This window comes from Fragaria vesca, linkage group LG7 (assembly GCF_000184155.1).
Source record: "Fragaria vesca subsp. vesca linkage group LG7, FraVesHawaii_1.0, whole genome shotgun sequence".
Classification (NCBI taxonomy): Eukaryota; Viridiplantae; Streptophyta; class Magnoliopsida; order Rosales; family Rosaceae; genus Fragaria; species Fragaria vesca.
The window spans coordinates 2,886,390-2,902,825 of NC_020497.1; the positions used below are offsets into that span (position 1 = coordinate 2,886,390).

Below are 16,436 nucleotides of genomic sequence, written 5' to 3' on the forward strand. Positions count from 1 at the left end.
AGAGAGAGAGAGATGGTCCATGGTTGTTTAAGAGGTGCTTGTCAATGGAGATTTTAAGGTCGAGTGTCTCTGTGGATGTGAGCTTCCCCTCTTACACTTGTAGGTTGCATTTCTAACGGGCCGGGTGGGGGGCCCTTTGTTGATACCCACATTCATGCATGGACCCCGCATGCATAGTCCTTCTACGTCGATCTTATTTTGTAATGTAATGTAGTATTGTAGGTGAGGTGGGTTGTCTTCTCGGAGTAGCATAGTGAAACAATCCCCGTACTAAACAAAAGATTAGTATCCCATGCGTCCCATGAGAACCATTCTCTTCTTTCATGTATATTTGGCTTTTCTCTCCCATCAAACTCATATATAGTCGTCTCCTACATACTCCTTTTGCGTACAACAACTTGTTCATGAGCTCCTTCTCTCTCTAGCTCTCTCTCTCTCCCTCCCTCTCTGAGCTTCAGAACTTTTCCATCTCAATTGTGTGGAGGGACAAATTACCTTTTCTGATTACAGTTCAAAATGACTGAAAACGTGAGCATTTCTGTGAATGGACAATCTCAAGTCCCTCCTGGTTTCAGATTTCATCCAACTGAAGAGGAGCTGTTGCAGTACTACTTAAGGAAGAAGGTCTCCAATCAAAGGATTGATCTGGATGTCATCCGCGATGTCGATCTCAATAAGCTTGAGCCGTGGGATATACAAGGTACGTACATAAATAATGAAGATCGACTACTAAAAGATTTGATGTTGGTTTTCAAATGTATCAGTATGAATTAACTCAAGTTTTGATGTTGTTTTTTTGCAGAGAAGTGTAAGATAGGAACGACACCGCAAAATGATTGGTATTTCTTCAGCCACAAGGACAAGAAATACCCTACTGGAACTCGCACAAACCGTGCAACGGCTGCCGGATTCTGGAAGGCCACTGGCCGTGACAAGGTCATAAGCAGCAACTGCAGGCGGATCGGTATGAGGAAGACTCTTGTTTTCTACAAAGGCCGAGCTCCCCATGGCCAGAAGTCTGATTGGATCATGCACGAGTATAGACTCGACGACAACAACAGCTGCATAACTAGTGTAAGTCATCTCATTCAAAACTAGAGATCCATTCTTCAGGCCATGTTCAAGTGCAGACTTTGCTGACATCGTGTCTACAGAACGTTTCGAGTTTACACTCGAACATTTTGAGTCTACATATAGACATATTGATCTATCGTTCTTGAACAATTTTCTTTTCTCTTTTTTATTATAATTAGGTCTCGATCACGGTCGTGGGAGAGGCAGCAGAGGAGGGATGGGTGGTTTGCAGAATCTTCAAGAAGAAAAATCTGCACAAAAGCTTGAGTACTCCAATTCTGAGTTCTACTATTTCTTCATCTATCACAACAGAACTTCCAAGAAGTTCAAGCCAAATGTTTGATGATGATGATCACGAGGGAGCTTTTGAGGAGATGCTTCAGTACATGGGAACAAAGACCTGCAAGGAAGAAATTACTGATCATCATCTTCATCCCATTCACACAGGTATCAGCAATCACATCAATGGCTACCATGATCATCATAATGATAGGTTCCTGAAACTTCCAAGTCTCGAGAGCCCAAAATCCACAAGCAGCCAGAACTATTACCAGCCTATTATCAATAATCATGAAGACATGGTCATAGATCAGAATGAAGGCACAGTTATGAACCAGCATCGACATTACCAGCACGTGGACGACTCGGCCAGCCTCACCAACTGGGCAGCGCTTGATCGTTTGGTGGCTTCACAACTGAATGGCGGCCAGGAAACCGGGTCGTCTAGGCAATTTGCTTGCTTAATTGAACCCACCCTTAATGCATTTTGCACTAGTACCACTGATAACGAACTCCAATTACCAAGTACACTACGATCCTCATCATCATCGAATTCATCCAGCAAATCATACCATGCCACCCAACAGGACTACTACACCAACGAAATCGACCTGTGGAGTACTTTTGCTGCTGCAAAACTGCAATCATCATCACCTTTGTCATCCTCCGACGAATTATACCACGTGTCGAATGGTCATATATAACAGAATGACCCATTATACAATAATATAAGGAATATTATATATCTATCTATTATTACCCGTTTGAATCCAAAGTCAGAAGAGTATAATTACAGCGCACTATTAATAAGAATGTGAGATATACTATTACAAGATTGCTGATATATGTAAGATAAATAAAGTTTATATGTTTCAATGGAAAATGGTCTTTTATTCAATTTCTTCCGGCCTGTGATATATTGTTAGTGGTACAGAGCGATCGTGATTATCTCTTTCCCAACTTCAATTATAGTTGTTCTAACTTTTCTATCTTCTAAGATGATCAAGTAGGTGAAATAAATGGACCATATATATACATAATCATGATCACCAATTGTCATCTTTGGTTCACGTGGCTTGTCGGTTTGTTTGAACTTTGAAGGATCTAGGTGCCGAGTCCATGGCTCAACCAAATCTCAGCACTATAAACTGATCATTGTGATCGATCAAGATTCAAGGGAACGTTTCTGGTATTATAAAACCAGCAAACCCAGATAGAGAGAGCAAGCTTTCCCTACTCTCTACGATGTCAACTTATTAATCGAGTCGTGTGGAGGTCGAAAGTTGAAACGCAAGCTCTTTACGGCCGATCGACTGGAGGAAAAGTACCTAGGTCCCTATAGAGGTTTTAAAACTTTTAGTTATTTTCTTGATGCTGATCAATCTATGCACGTCTCAATGAACAGACTATAAATCTAAAACGTTTAACCTAAAAAAATTATCGGAAAAACCAATCCTGGATGCTAACAGAGCTTCATATTTTAGGCCTTCTTATTTTTGAGTAACCCTAGCTACATACATGTATAAACCTTCATGCAATCATCCACACATATGGAACAGTGTGGGGGACAATATGTGATTTGGGCGACAACCAAAATTAAGAGTCGAAAGATAGACATGAATAATTAATAAAGAAGGGAGAGGACGACTAAAAAGCTCAGGTGGTGGTCAAGGCAAACATGTAGCGGGATTCTAGGCCATGCCACCAACCAATGGGTACGTATATTTGAGCGGGAACGTCCTTGTTATATATATACCTGATAACGACCTTCCACTACAAACCCAATTTCTGGTGCTAATAGTTTTTTCTTTTTTCTTTTTCCTATTTCTCGAGTGCCTTTTGTTTTCTTGGTGTGGAGCTATTATTCATAAGTATACCACACCCTTCTCAAAACCCTTTCCCACTGATCATTTCTCTTTTCTTTATATATAATTTTCTTATTGTTCTTTTACAAAGAAGAGAGTTCGATCCGTTTAACTAGAGGGTTCATAATTTGCGTTAATTTCGTTAATGCATGACACTGAGTAAAAATTAGAGGCATATTCAACTATTCAAGCATATCATAACTAATGCCTCTCCTACTATTTGCGAATTGCACCATATGTGGTTCTCTTCGCATTGGCCGAAATTTTGCTTAATCTTAATTTTGTATCACATAAAAAACTCAAACTCAAATACAATAATTAATAGATTAATTTCAGTTTACTCCATGAGGTTTGACGTTAACATCGTTTGACTCCCCATACTTTTAATTTTGAAAATTTATCCCCTAAAAATGTTTTCAATTTTCATAAAGCATGTCCAATTATTAAAATTTCGTCTAATTTGAAGGTTAAATGATAGTATGAAATCTTAGAAAAAATGTCCTAAAAGGCGATTTATGTTGTTATAAGATTATTTTAGTGAGTTATGAAGTCAAAATTAATGTTTGAATTAGACCGAATTTCAGTAATTAAGCATGATTTATGAAAATTGAAAACTTTAGGGGTAAATTTTCAAAAGTATGGGGAGTGAAATGATGTTAACCATAGGGAAATTATTATTTGTACCCGGAACACCACCTGTTTTATGTTCCATTTTAATCTCATTGGTCCACATGTTTTATCCTTATTTCTGATTGGTGTATTTAATTACTTTTTTTTTCCCATCCCGTGCTGGTCCCCACATGAATCTGAGTTATATGCTTGGCCGGGTACAACACCTGGCAGTGCCACGTGGTGTTCCGGGTACCGAGAATAATTACTCGTTAACCCTAAACCTCATGGGTGTAAATTGAAATTAATTCATAATTAATCTATCGTGAGTCAAATTTACAACTGCTCACTTCTTCTTTTTTTAAGAAGACAACTTCTCACTTATGAAGAGGAGATCTATGTCACTAAATCGTTGAGATAAGTTTTTGGAGCTTGAGTACGTACGTACCATCCTTCTAAAATAGCAAACTAAACACTCAGATTCTGTAAGACAAAGAATTACTTCTATAATTTGTATTGATATTATGCTTTAATCTTGTCCAGAAAAAATTAGGTCTTCGTAGGTTTCCATGTATGCATTATATCTAAGAAAATCAGGTTGACCGTACATGGTCCTTAACCAAAACCACCGATGCCTCATCCCCAGTGGCGTAGCTAGCTAGGGGTCAAAGGGTTCAATTGAACCCTCTCAACTTTTGAAAAAGCTTAATTAGCCTTAATGAACAAAAATAAATTGACATTTCTTTTTGAGAAATCTTTAATTAATCTTAAATATTCTTCAACACCAATAGAATGAACTAAAAATTTATACTATTAAAATACTTAGTCTAATTAATACAAATCGTGTGAATGGTTTTTTACCTTACTAATGTGTACTTTAATGCTTTGAATTCCATTTACGATTTTTTTTCCATTACAAATAAGCTAAATAGAAGCAACACATTAATGTTTACCATACATTGACACTATCTCTAAAAAAAGAAAATGCAACACATTTTTCTCAATATTTATCGTGCACGAAATTTCAAAGTTTATTTAAGAAGATTATCGTGCTAGCTAGAGAGTGATTGAAAATGAATTTGATTTATTAGGTAATAAATTTTGACCCTTCTAAGTAACATTTCTGGCTACACCACTGCTCATCCCCTCATCGTTTGGACATAAACGTAGAAACACAGAAAATCGACTTGACCAGCTAGACATATATAGGATCGATTCTATTTCGATCAGTTGACCTGCAGTTGTGTCCTGAACAAATATTTAAGTATCCTGCGTCTCATATATTAATTAATTAGACCCTCAATGCATGCACAGCACAAGTAGAGCTTTCAGCTGTGAATACAGATACATATATGTTTGTTTAGACGTAAACTAATTATCATGTATCTACTCGTATCTCAACTGCTACTTAAACTAAACCCTAAGGCTATGAGAGTACGAGGCTCCCTTGTCTCTTCCGTTGTCCACTTATATCTTGCTTTATGATCCTCAGAGAAACAAAACCTAATGGAGGGGCACCCCTGGATATTATCATCACCGGCAGCACTTCGGCGCGGACAAGCTAGGACAGAAAGAAAAAGAAAGACAGAAGAACATCAGAGTATGACATATAATCATCATCGATCACTAATTAATCACATATCTATGTGTTATATGCATGCGTATGTACGTACGATATATACAGAATCTGCATCGATCACTATCTTACTAACTTTCCTAACAAACGCTATTATTTTTTCCTTGTTCTGTGGGATGTTACTCTTTAGTGAAACATAATAATCTCATGATCAGAGGTATAACTATTAGAGGACCTAATTAATCGAATTGAAAGTGAACTGTGATGCAGTAACTGCTCTTTCAATTCATACACAGACGTACGTTGTTAATCAAACTTATTCTGAAAATGAATTTGCTTCAGCAAGATTAACATAGTTCTTCACATGCAGAATTCCCATTATTGACTGGGTGAACTGATTGCAATCCTCTTGCTCCCAAATCCCAATCAAACCCAGCTTTTTCCTGTTCTTGTTTACGTTCTCTTTTCGCTTAAAAACGTTTACATGCAGTAGTCAAGCAAACAATTAACATTTTCTTAAGAAAATCGATCCTCTGAAGTCATATTCAGAAACTCCTTTGAAGATTCTTCTAGCATATAAAATGTAAATTCACTTCGATCATCGATCGCTAGCTTTCCAGCAATCACAGCTAGAACACGAAAAGATTCCTGGGAGCAAAACCGACAACCAAATGTGGTAATTAAACTAATTTATTCTTCATGGTTATCTTGTCTTTGAGTGACTTGCATGGTGGGGAACACATTTTCCCATCATCGATCTTTTTCATGAAATAATGCAACAAAACGCTTACAGACCTTTTTATCAACGACATCTAATCCGCAGGACAATCCAATGAATCCATACACGTACAGACCAACTAATAGTTATATTTTCAGACCAAATTTAAATCTAACAGACTAACAGTATATATGTTATCTTCGCTAATCAAGTTTCTTCATCAAAAATGCATGTATTACTTCCTTTTCGGTCAATTAAATTAAGTAGCTTGCATGCATTTCAAACTAATTATTGCCTAACAGAAAATTTTATAATTAATTAGTTTTGCCTCGATGAAAATGTGCATTTTGGTTTACAGAGAAAAGATGACATGATTTAGATACAAGCACTACGTACAATAAAACAAAATTCTAACATATGATTCCAAATCCTTATTGAGGTTTTCTAGCTTTCCATATGGTTAAAGGTGAATAGTAAGATTTGCTTAACCACAAGACTAATCGATGGCTCAATATACACAGGAAATGCATACAAGACTTAAGTGTAACTGACCGGAAAACCAACCAAGTCTAACTGCGTTGAGGGATTCGCAAGATAGTTATATAAAGAGTGTGCCATCATGCTCTCCAGGTATAAAATGGTTGTTGGATTGGACTTTGGTTTTTTTTTTTCGTCGATCGTAACCATGATTATCTCAAGTTTATCATGAATTCATGATGAATAATCAGGTACTAGTCATATATGGTAGGTGTAAGTGGGGTAATGCAGGCAGGGTGTTACGTCTATATCAGTCTGAGATAGCTAGGAGAGCACACAAAAGAATGCTAATTTGCAGAAGATCAATGATCAATAATATTTTTGAGGGGGTCAGCTCTAGAAAGCCTGATCTCTTTTTTCTTGAAAAACAAGGCCGGCCAGAGATAGATGGAGAATCAAATGTCAAATGACATGAGTGGATATCGAGTTGATGGCATTTTTTAGGGTGGGGAGGAAATCAAGCTGATAATGCCATTCTAATAAGTTTCTCTTTTGGTCGAATTCTAATAAGTTCTTATTTCTTAGATGGAGCTATCGATCAGCCTTGTGTTTAATCAAGTGTGATTTGGAGACATATATTCTCCGTATCACTAAAAACTCCGAGGGCACAAGAAAACATGATTTTCTCAGATTCCTTTTCAACTTTATGAATTGATTTAGTGTTGATGAAGAATTTAATTAGCTATATATATAGTTATCACATCACTAATGACATCAAAAGTGAGACGATGATCGACTCTTTTAGTTTCACAATCATTTTCAACATGCAATTCAGATTCAGCAACCTCATGGAACAATAGAAATCAGATTTTATGCAAAAAAAAAAACAAACATCTGTGAAATTTACACTCTTGAGATGAGATAATAAGAATTAAGCATGGCATGTCATGGTCTGGTTAGAGGTGGAAAGATCGAATAAGCATGGCAGGATTCATTTGTCTAGGTTTTTAACACATCAAAATTCTGTCTTATACTTGTGTTCGTTTGCAGAACAGGATATCAGAATACAAACAAATGTGAAGCGCAAAACTGACAGATGCATACAAAGAATGTTTGGTGCTTGTTTAGCCGATTATGATAAGTGTATCCAACTCTTGATTCTTAGTGTTTGGCTTAAACTCTGAAGAGGATCACAAGCTGTCATGCAAAGAATAGTTTGGTGCTTAACTTGTATAGCTGCTGAGTGATAATGTTTTATTCTCTAGGTTCTACTTGCTCGGGTCAGAACAATTAGACGGGTTCTCACCAAAGGCAAGGCCCATAGACTAAAGGAAGAAAAATAAGGCTTTGGGCCTTCGGCCATGTAATGTATTTTATACTCATTTGGGTAATGCATTCAAAATCACATTAAAGATTATGATCGGTGTGAGTTTTGAGAATGGGACTTGAAATGACTATTGTTGCACTTAATTAAGGTAGCTTTTAGGAACAGTTTTGAACAAAGAAAAAAAGATTTAGGTAATACTAGAGTTACTCTTTAGAGTTAGGAGTTACTATTTAGAGTTAGGATCGTAGCATAGAGTATTGTAGAGCGTTGTTTTATTTGTCATATTCTTCTTCAATTTTGCTCTAAAGTTACAAATCGTAGCTCGTTGAAGATATTCTCACTATTTATATTGTTGCTTACTTGCTTTGCATTAGTTATTTTGTTTTTTAACACTACCTTATTTTTCTAAATTAACTTAGGATTAATTATCGTTTGTTTCATTGATGTAAAATCAGAATAATGTTGCTTTACCTGCAAGCAATCTAATTCACTCACCTAGTTATGCAAAATTTGGTCTTCTTTATAATTATCATGACGTGTAGTCAAGGCTACTAGAGGAATGTAAATTTTGGTTGGTGAAGATCACCAAGAAAATTGATTGTGTTCGATCTGGTCATAATGCTAGCTTCTGCAAAACTCATAATGGGTCTATTGTCCAAACAAATATCGACCAAAAAACTCATCACTGATCGATTGCAGTAGTGATTGGAATTCCTTGCTTTAAAATTTACATTGTTACGTACCTCTGGTACAAAACCAGCTATATGCAAATGAGTCCAACATGATTAGATCGACAGGTTCACTTTCCTAATAGATGAAAACAACCACAAAAACCTGTAGGGTTTACCAGGGGTGAGTGAGTTTATGATATCACTCTGACTGCATAAAAGAAATACGGAAATAAAAATGGAGTAGATGTTGGATGCAATGAGGGTCCTCCATATCAATAACACCAATTTGTCCAGAAGTCCAGAACCAACAAACGAATCTGACATGAGCAATAATATATTCCAGGTCCTATTGGGTTACAGCATCTATATCTCTAAATGGGGAAAAAGCTCAGGAACATTTATCATCTTCTGCACTGCGTATTATGAGTTTTCTGTGTGTTTAATTATCTTCCTCTCTGTCAATAATTATTTTCTGAATTGAAGCACATGCACTACAGCATTATCAGAAATATTTGGTTTGTGGAATAAGATCATCAAGTTAAAAACAAAAATCTTCATAGCCAGGGGAGACTGGACTCTGAAACTTTGACTGGCCTTCACCCTTGAAGATCCACCATGTAAGGTCATGGAGGTCTCTAAAGCCGAACCAGCCAAAACCCAGTACACCTATATACAACCGAAAGTCGACTCGAGAGACTAGGAAACAATATATGTCAAAGATATGAATGAACCACAGGACCACTAGATCGAGTCAAATTGCTGATGGTAATACTGCAGAATACATTGTGTTTTTGTGATATTAGTTAGCTAGTAAAATTAAGACGGTTAAACTTGGGTTTGTAACAAATCGTGTGCCTAAAATGATTTTGGAACTTCAAACCTGTATTTTTTATTTTGAGTTACTGTACTTGGATCGATCAATATCATACAGTTCAAGTTTCTCATTGATGTAGCATTCTGTTAATTGTTGAAGGAAAATCTCTTGAGCGTCTAATTTTGTTAAGGTAACTCAAAATATGTTTCTTTGGCTATGCTGGAATGAAGAACCGCATTTATGAGCTATTTATTTTATGTCTTGTGTTTAGATTGCGAAACACTTCATTAGCCACGTCGGAAACTAACTGGATTGAGTCTTGGTTTCCCGTTTGGTGGTCTTATCAAACGATTAAAATAATTATGGTCGGTATGTGTTCGCAATTACAATTAACTCATAATATGTTCTCATATAAAAAGTTTTCTATAGTTGTATGTTGTATGTCATGTGCATATTAACGTTACTTAGTTTCTAGAGACGTTACTCTTAAATGGTACCGGGTGTTATCTTTAACTTAATTATTGGGATTAAACATATTAAAGTTTCCTCAATATTTGCCCAGCTGCTTCACATCTCCTCGTTCAGGCCCATCAAAGCAAAGATGAGACATTCTTTAGACACCAAGCAATTCAATAGATCTTTGTTAGAGCAAGTTCACCCGTTGGGTTAGAATGAACACAGTAACCTGGGTCACTTAAGTGACCTGGGTTACTCTGGGTCACTGTGACTGGACAGCAGTTTCCACCCGTTTAAAATGTGAGATTGCTGCCACGTGGCAGTGACTGTTTATTGAATTAAAAAAATGATTTTTAAGTGTGAATAGGATTTTAGTTGTAAATAAATAGTAATTAAACAATATGACTTAATGAAATTAATTTTTTTATTCCATGACATTTAATTGACAGGCCAAGCCTAGGGAAAAAAATTACAATAATTTGAAATTTGCTAATAACTATCTAATTATCGGGATTATTATTCTCATTATAAAAGAAATTGGTGTTTGAAGGATCATTGTCATCAATGGGGTTTGTAGATTCATCGGTGGAAGGTGGTTGGGGATAATAGTAACCGGGAAAAGATGGTCGGTAACACCCACCAGGATAGGGTGTTTGGGGATATCCTCCGGGGAAAGATGGTTGGGGATATCCTCCGGGGAAAGACCCCGACAAATTTGCTTGTGTCTCCGCTATCGCCTTTTGTTTTGCTAGCCAATAATCTTTCCTAGGCCCTGGCGACATAGTGCTTGGATTCATCTCCATGATACGCTCTTCCCTCTCTTGGATTTTGAATTGCTCATTCCACATATCCATTTGGAGCCGCATATATTCTTGTTGTTGTTGGTCTTGCAATTGCCTTACGTATGCTTCATCTCGTTTTTCCCTTGCTGACAAGACTGATGCTTGGCTGTTTGCAAGCGTCACGACAGCAACTGCAACATGTGATTCTTCTTTGGCCGCCTTCCCTTTTCGGTGCGCTTCCTTTGCAGCCTTTCTTCCTATAGGTCGCACATTCGGGTCGGGAGCAACTTCATCAACATCTTTTTCTAAGTTGATAGGAGATTCATCACAACTTGGTTGCGTAGACATCCCTTCATTGCCTTCCATTGATGTTGCCGCACTCTCGGTCGGAGATGGAATGTCGTGAAATGCTTGAAAACCTTGAACAACTTCATAGCAATCAAAACTTGAGAAATTGGCCTTTTGGGTCTTGGTTGATTTCCCTTTGGACATGGCTTGTTTCCAAATCTCTTGTGCTTTCTTATACTACAAATTTAAAAACTACAATTAATGGGATACATGAAATAGTAACTAATTTATCAAAATATCATAATAATTATGTAAACACGAAATTAGTAACTAATTATATATTCATACCTCATCAAGTGGACTTGTACCACTCTTTACCTAATTCTTAGCTTGTCGTAATGCACAATGCCATTGAAACAATTCGGGTTTCAAAATTCTCCACCTCCCTATAAATGCAGATGCACTTCGATCGGTAGCATTCGGTAAATTTTCGAAGTAGTGTTTGCGGACATTATCCCATAGCTCGGCTTTCTTTTGATCTTTACCCTTTCTTGAATCTTGGCTAATAAACCTCCACGACTTGCACAATTGGAGGTCTTCCTCCGGACTCCATCTCGCCAAAGTTGTGTTAACTCCGGCCATGATTGAAACAAAGAAAAAACCTAGAAGATGAAAGCTATGGAATTTAAAAAGTAACAGAAATTTTGATGTGTGAGAGAAATTGGTGGGGAGTGTGTAAAATTGTGATGGGTATTTATAGGGGATTATACAAATTTTTTTAATATTTTTTTCTTACCGTTAAATTTTTGTTTACCCAATTAATTACAAACGGTCATATTTTATTTTTATTTTTTTAAATCTGTTTGGAATAGCCAACGGCTACTTATTATGAGCCGTCAGATTGCATAACGGACGGCCCAGATTTGTGGACCGTTGCATTCAAACAGACGAGTCAAGCCGTGCAAGTGACGACGCGTGTCGTGGGGAAGACGCAACTCGCATGTCGTGACAAAAGATGGCTGGACACGCGCAACGGGCTGGCGCTTGTTCGTCCGTGGGAGAGACGCAAGCAGCAGGCGCGTCGAAGAAACAGAGGCAGGGCGCTGACGTCAGCCACGTGGTGTGGGCTGGGCTGAGCTGGCTGCTTCTCGCCTGGGTTAGTCTGCTCCTCTCACCTGGGTTAGTTTTCTCTCTAACAAAGCAACCCGGGCTAGAAAATGGGAGAACCCATTTTATGGGTGGAAGCACATAAATTTAGGCTGGGTTAGTTTGCTTATGTGGATCCAGCCTGGGTTGAATTTTTTTCCCTTGCTCTTAGAGTAAATCATCCACTTTCACATTGGTGTTCCAATCACTGACGTTTTTTTTTACATTCTTACAATCGGAGCATCCGACGAACCGGAATTCAAAGCGTTGTGTCCTTCCTCTAACTAGCCGGGTACTTAATTTAGACGCAGGGTGAGGACCACCGTGGTCCATCAACGGGATCAACCACATGACGGTGACCTCTAACCAGCTGCTACCACCACGTGATAGCATGAGAGCTTCATGCCCCAGTTGTTCATTTTTAAAAGACAAATCCAGCAAACACACACCCCCCTCCTTTATCCAGATTCCAGAAATACAGAAAAACCCTAAAAAGATGCACCCCTGTGATTGGTTCCTGTGCTCCCTCAACGTGCCATCTCAGTCTTCAACCTCCTCGATTTCACTCACCAACACAACCACAAAGTCATTTTTCCCTCAAACTTTGTCACCCTCCTCTAAATAATGAGATTTTAATCCATATGTATATTCACCCTCTGACACCACCATTGCTGTCCTTACATGCCCCCAAGAAAGCTCAGCTTTTTTAACCTTACATAAAAGAAAAAGCATTTCCAATATTTTCTGATGGAAATGAATCTTAGAGCTTATGCTTTGGTCCAGCTGAAAGTCCCGGTCTTTTGCATTGTTTCTTTCTTTCTCACACTTAAATAAAACTCTCCCTTTCAGAGAGTTAAAGGGAGTGACACTTTCGTACACGCCACGATCAATACGCAACCCATCATGTGTTGTCTTTAACCTCTCTCTCGCACTTTGTGATCTTCCTCAGCTGTAAATGCAGCTGGGTTTTACTGTATTTTCTCTATGGGGAAGACGGGAGGCTCCTCTTGGTTGACTGCTGTGAAAAGGGCTTTCAGATCTCCTACTAAGGACGATGAAGATCATAAGGTCTAGGTCCTTCAAACTCCATTGTCTTGGTTTGAGTTTTCATCGGCAGATGGTGATATTTTCGTTTTTTTGGTTTCTGGGTTTCTTGTGCAGAAAAGAGAGAAGCGTCGGTGGATTTTTAGGAAGCCAACGAGTTTAAGTCAAGAAAGTTCAAAGGAGAAAACAGAGAATAATGTATCAGTTGCTACTGCAGAGCAGAGGCATGCTCTTGATGTTGCTGTGGCCACAGCCGAGGCAGCAATGGCGACGGCCCAAGCGGCCGCCGTCGAAGTGGCTCGGCTGACCAGGCCATCTAACCATGCCAGAGAGCAACAACTTCAGTTTGCAGCCATTGTCATCCAGACAGCTTTTAGAGGGTACTTGGTAATAGATCTAAACTTGTTTGTTTGATAAATGTTTAGTAAACGGGGAAGTGGGTTTTGATTGTTTTGTGTTTTGGGGTTTTAGGCAAGGAGGGCGCTTCGTGCGCTTAAAGGGCTTGTGAAGCTGCAAGCTTTGGTGAGAGGACACAATGTGAGGAAGCAAGCGAAGATGACTCTTAGGTGTATGCAAGCTCTGGTTCGAGTTCAAGCTCGGGTTCTTGATCAGAGGACTAGGCTTTCCCACGAAGGGAGTAGAAAATCGGCTTTTAGTGACACTAATAGCAATAGCGCTTGGGAATCGCGGTATCATCAAGACATTTCAGACCGAAAATCCATTGTGAGTTAGATAATATTTTATTATCAAGAGGCATTTTAATTTCATGGTTTTGAACAGAACAAGAAAAGTAGGTTCTCAAATTGACAAAGAATGGTTCTTTGTTATGATTAGTTCCAAGATGATAACATTTGGGTGTTGTGTGTGTAGCAGTCTAGAGAGGGAAGTAGTATAGCAGATGATTGGGACGAAAGGCCTCACACTATTGAGGAAGTAAAAGCAATGTTGCAGCATAGGAAAGAAGCTGCAATGAAGCGTGAGAAAGCTTTGTCCCACGCCTTCTCTCAACAGGTTTATTACCCTCTACTGTCTCCTCTGTTTTCGCAAATTTAGTTACATTGCACTAGTTGAGCTAATTAGCCTTAATTTTCTGCGCAATCGGAGAAGATATGGAGAAATGGGAGGAGTCCATCAATGGGGAATGAGGATGAGCTTGAAGAGAAACCCAAATGGCTAGACAGATGGATGGCCCCAAAGCCATGGGAAAGCAGCAGAGCAAGGGCTTCCACTGACCATAGAGATCCCATCAAAACTGTTGAAATTGACACCGCGCAGCCTTATTCAAGTTTATCATCCAATTTCCGAAGATCGAATGCCAACCAATACCACCAACAAAACCAACAGCAAAGACCTAGTTCGCCGCTCCATAGAGATAGATCCCACCAAAACCAACACTTCCACCACTCCCCCATCACACCCTCCCCATCAAAAAGCCGCCCTCCTATCCAAGTTCGCTCTGCGAGCCCTCGATGCGTTAGAGAAGATCGAAGCTCCAATGCGTCTCAAACCCCTAGCCTGAGGTCCAATTATTACTACAATGGCGGTGTTGTGCACCAACATAGCAGGGGCAGCACTAGCACTAGTGGTGGCAACGTTGGTGCCACATTGCCTAATTACATGGCGGCAACTGAATCTGCCAAGGCTCGTATTCGCTCCCAAAGTGCCCCTAGGCAAAGGCCTTCGACACCTGACAGGGACCGAGGAGGAGGAGTTGGATCGGTGAAGAAAAGGCTTTCGTTTCCAGCTCCTGATCCTTATGGTGCTGTTGGAATGGGAGCTTATGGAGGAGGAGGTTATGTGCATAGCTTAAGGAGTCCAAGCTTTAAGAGTGTGGTGAGTGGATCACACTTTGGGTTGGAGCAACAATCTAATTATTCTTCATGTTGTACTGAGAGTCATGGTGGTGAGGTATCTCCTTCTTCTACTAGTGACCTTAGAAGGTGGTTGAGGTGATTAGTTGAGGTGCTTAATGGCTGAAAATTGATGGCTACGCCAGAAGTGTGAAGTGAACTGTAACTTGTCACATTCTTACTTCGATTTGAAATGTGATTAGGATGTTGTAATTTAGTGATCATTGAGTATTTATTTGGTTAGAAGTAGTAGAATGATTGAAGGTTTCCTTTGTTCTATATATTTTACTGATTGGTCTGTAAGTTGAAGCTGCAAATGAGGCTCAAGTTGTGTAATATTTAACAATCTGTAACTTTATTGCTAATTTCTCTTCCTTTACTCTGAAATGAAATCATATGCCTCATATTTACTCCTCCAAGTCCAACTGTTACAGTCTCTTTTACATTTCAAAGTGTTGCAAACTTTTGATGATGCAATTTTACCATCTCCCAAAAGTTTCAGCTTTATCAGATTATGATTCATTTAAGTCTTTTTCTATGATTCATTTAAGTCTTTTTCTTCACAAAAATTCATGGTGATTGATGTATAGTGGCGTTCATGAGTACTTCTTTTGCTTCTTAGTACAGCAGCAGCAAAGTCTTTGGCTCTAAAAAGCAACCTAGCTCTTACTTTTGCCTACTGTGTGATATGCCTCTGCAAATTTAGCTCTCAGTTTGATTTTCATTTTTCCTACCGTGTGAATTAAGATATGCTTCTGCAAATATAGCTCTCGACCTAATATTTCCAGTGTTCCATAGAAAAAGAAACTTTCACTAGTGGAATGAACTTTACAACGTTAACTAATTGGAAACTGAAACTATCATGATGGCATAGAATTCTTATATCCCACTTCAAATTACCAGGATGCATGAGTAGAAAATATCAGCTCAAGAAGCCTTATACTATAAGCGTGTTTCATGAGGAAAGAGATTCATGTCTTGGCAGCAGTTTCGTTCCTTTGGGCTTTAGTACCGTATCGACATGATCAGAACTTTCAAACTTAGATTATTATTTTTGTTCTCATTTTGTAGAAAAATTTATATTGTCCTGGCCTTGAAAGAAGCTTGTCCTATTGTTTCGGACGAAGAGAAAATGTCATACCTCTTTTACACTTAACCAGTACATCATTGAGATTAGAGGTTTAAGCTCCTGGCAATAAAGAACGTCTGCTAAATTAAGGACAATGTATGTGCTACCAATATTGTGTTTTTACTAAATTTAGAATATTTGAGTCTTTCTTTTATATATCAAAGAGTTTACTACAGAAATCTAATAACATTTAGTCAAAAAGAAATGTCTTAACATTAACATAAATTAGTTGACATGTAACAAGCTAGTACCTACAACAATCTTAATCAACAATAACATTTTTTTATTTTTTATTTTCTTAAGATGCAATTGAACAAGTGACGTACAACGG

At 38.3% G+C, this 16,436-nt stretch overlaps 2 protein-coding genes across 2 annotated transcripts; both read left to right on the forward strand.

Moving 5' to 3' along the window:
- The first annotated feature begins 388 nt into the window (after nt 1–388).
- Nucleotides 389–2,057, forward strand: LOC101309102 (NAC domain-containing protein 43-like). The gene is made up of 3 exons (XM_004308232.1): nt 389–700; nt 803–1,074; nt 1,254–2,057. Exons 1-3 carry the CDS (start codon nt 517–519, stop codon nt 2,055–2,057), a joined length of 1,260 nt encoding a protein of 419 aa, XP_004308280.1. The 5' UTR covers nt 389–516.
- An 11,009-nt stretch (nt 2,058–13,066) lies between these two features.
- On the forward strand, nt 13,067–15,252 carry LOC101297663 (protein IQ-DOMAIN 14-like). The gene is made up of 5 exons (XM_004306572.1): nt 13,067–13,150; nt 13,244–13,513; nt 13,598–13,849; nt 13,997–14,137; nt 14,234–15,252. The coding sequence occupies exons 1-5, from the start codon at nt 13,067–13,069 to the stop codon at nt 15,077–15,079; spliced, it is 1,593 nt and encodes a 530-aa protein (XP_004306620.1). The 3' UTR covers nt 15,080–15,252.
- The last annotated feature ends 1,184 nt before the right edge of the window (nt 15,253–16,436 follow it).

Bases quoted from the DNA above. Each gene is read 5' to 3' on its own strand.
- LOC101309102 (XM_004308232.1), top strand. From the start codon at position 517: ATGACTGAAAACGTGAGCATTTCTGTGAATGGACAATCTCAAGTCCCT. The intron at 701-802 runs GTACGTACATAA...GTTTTTTTGCAG, and splicing joins TGAGCCGTGGGATATACAAG to AGAAGTGTAAGATAGGAACG. The intron at 1,075-1,253 runs GTAAGTCATCTC...TATTATAATTAG, and splicing joins ACAACAGCTGCATAACTAGT to GTCTCGATCACGGTCGTGGG.
- LOC101297663 (XM_004306572.1), top strand. From the start codon at position 13,067: ATGGGGAAGACGGGAGGCTCCTCTTGGTTGACTGCTGTGAAAAGGGCT. The intron at 13,151-13,243 runs GTCTAGGTCCTT...TTTCTTGTGCAG, and splicing joins AGGACGATGAAGATCATAAG to AAAAGAGAGAAGCGTCGGTG. The intron at 13,514-13,597 runs GTAATAGATCTA...TTGGGGTTTTAG, and splicing joins CAGCTTTTAGAGGGTACTTG to GCAAGGAGGGCGCTTCGTGC.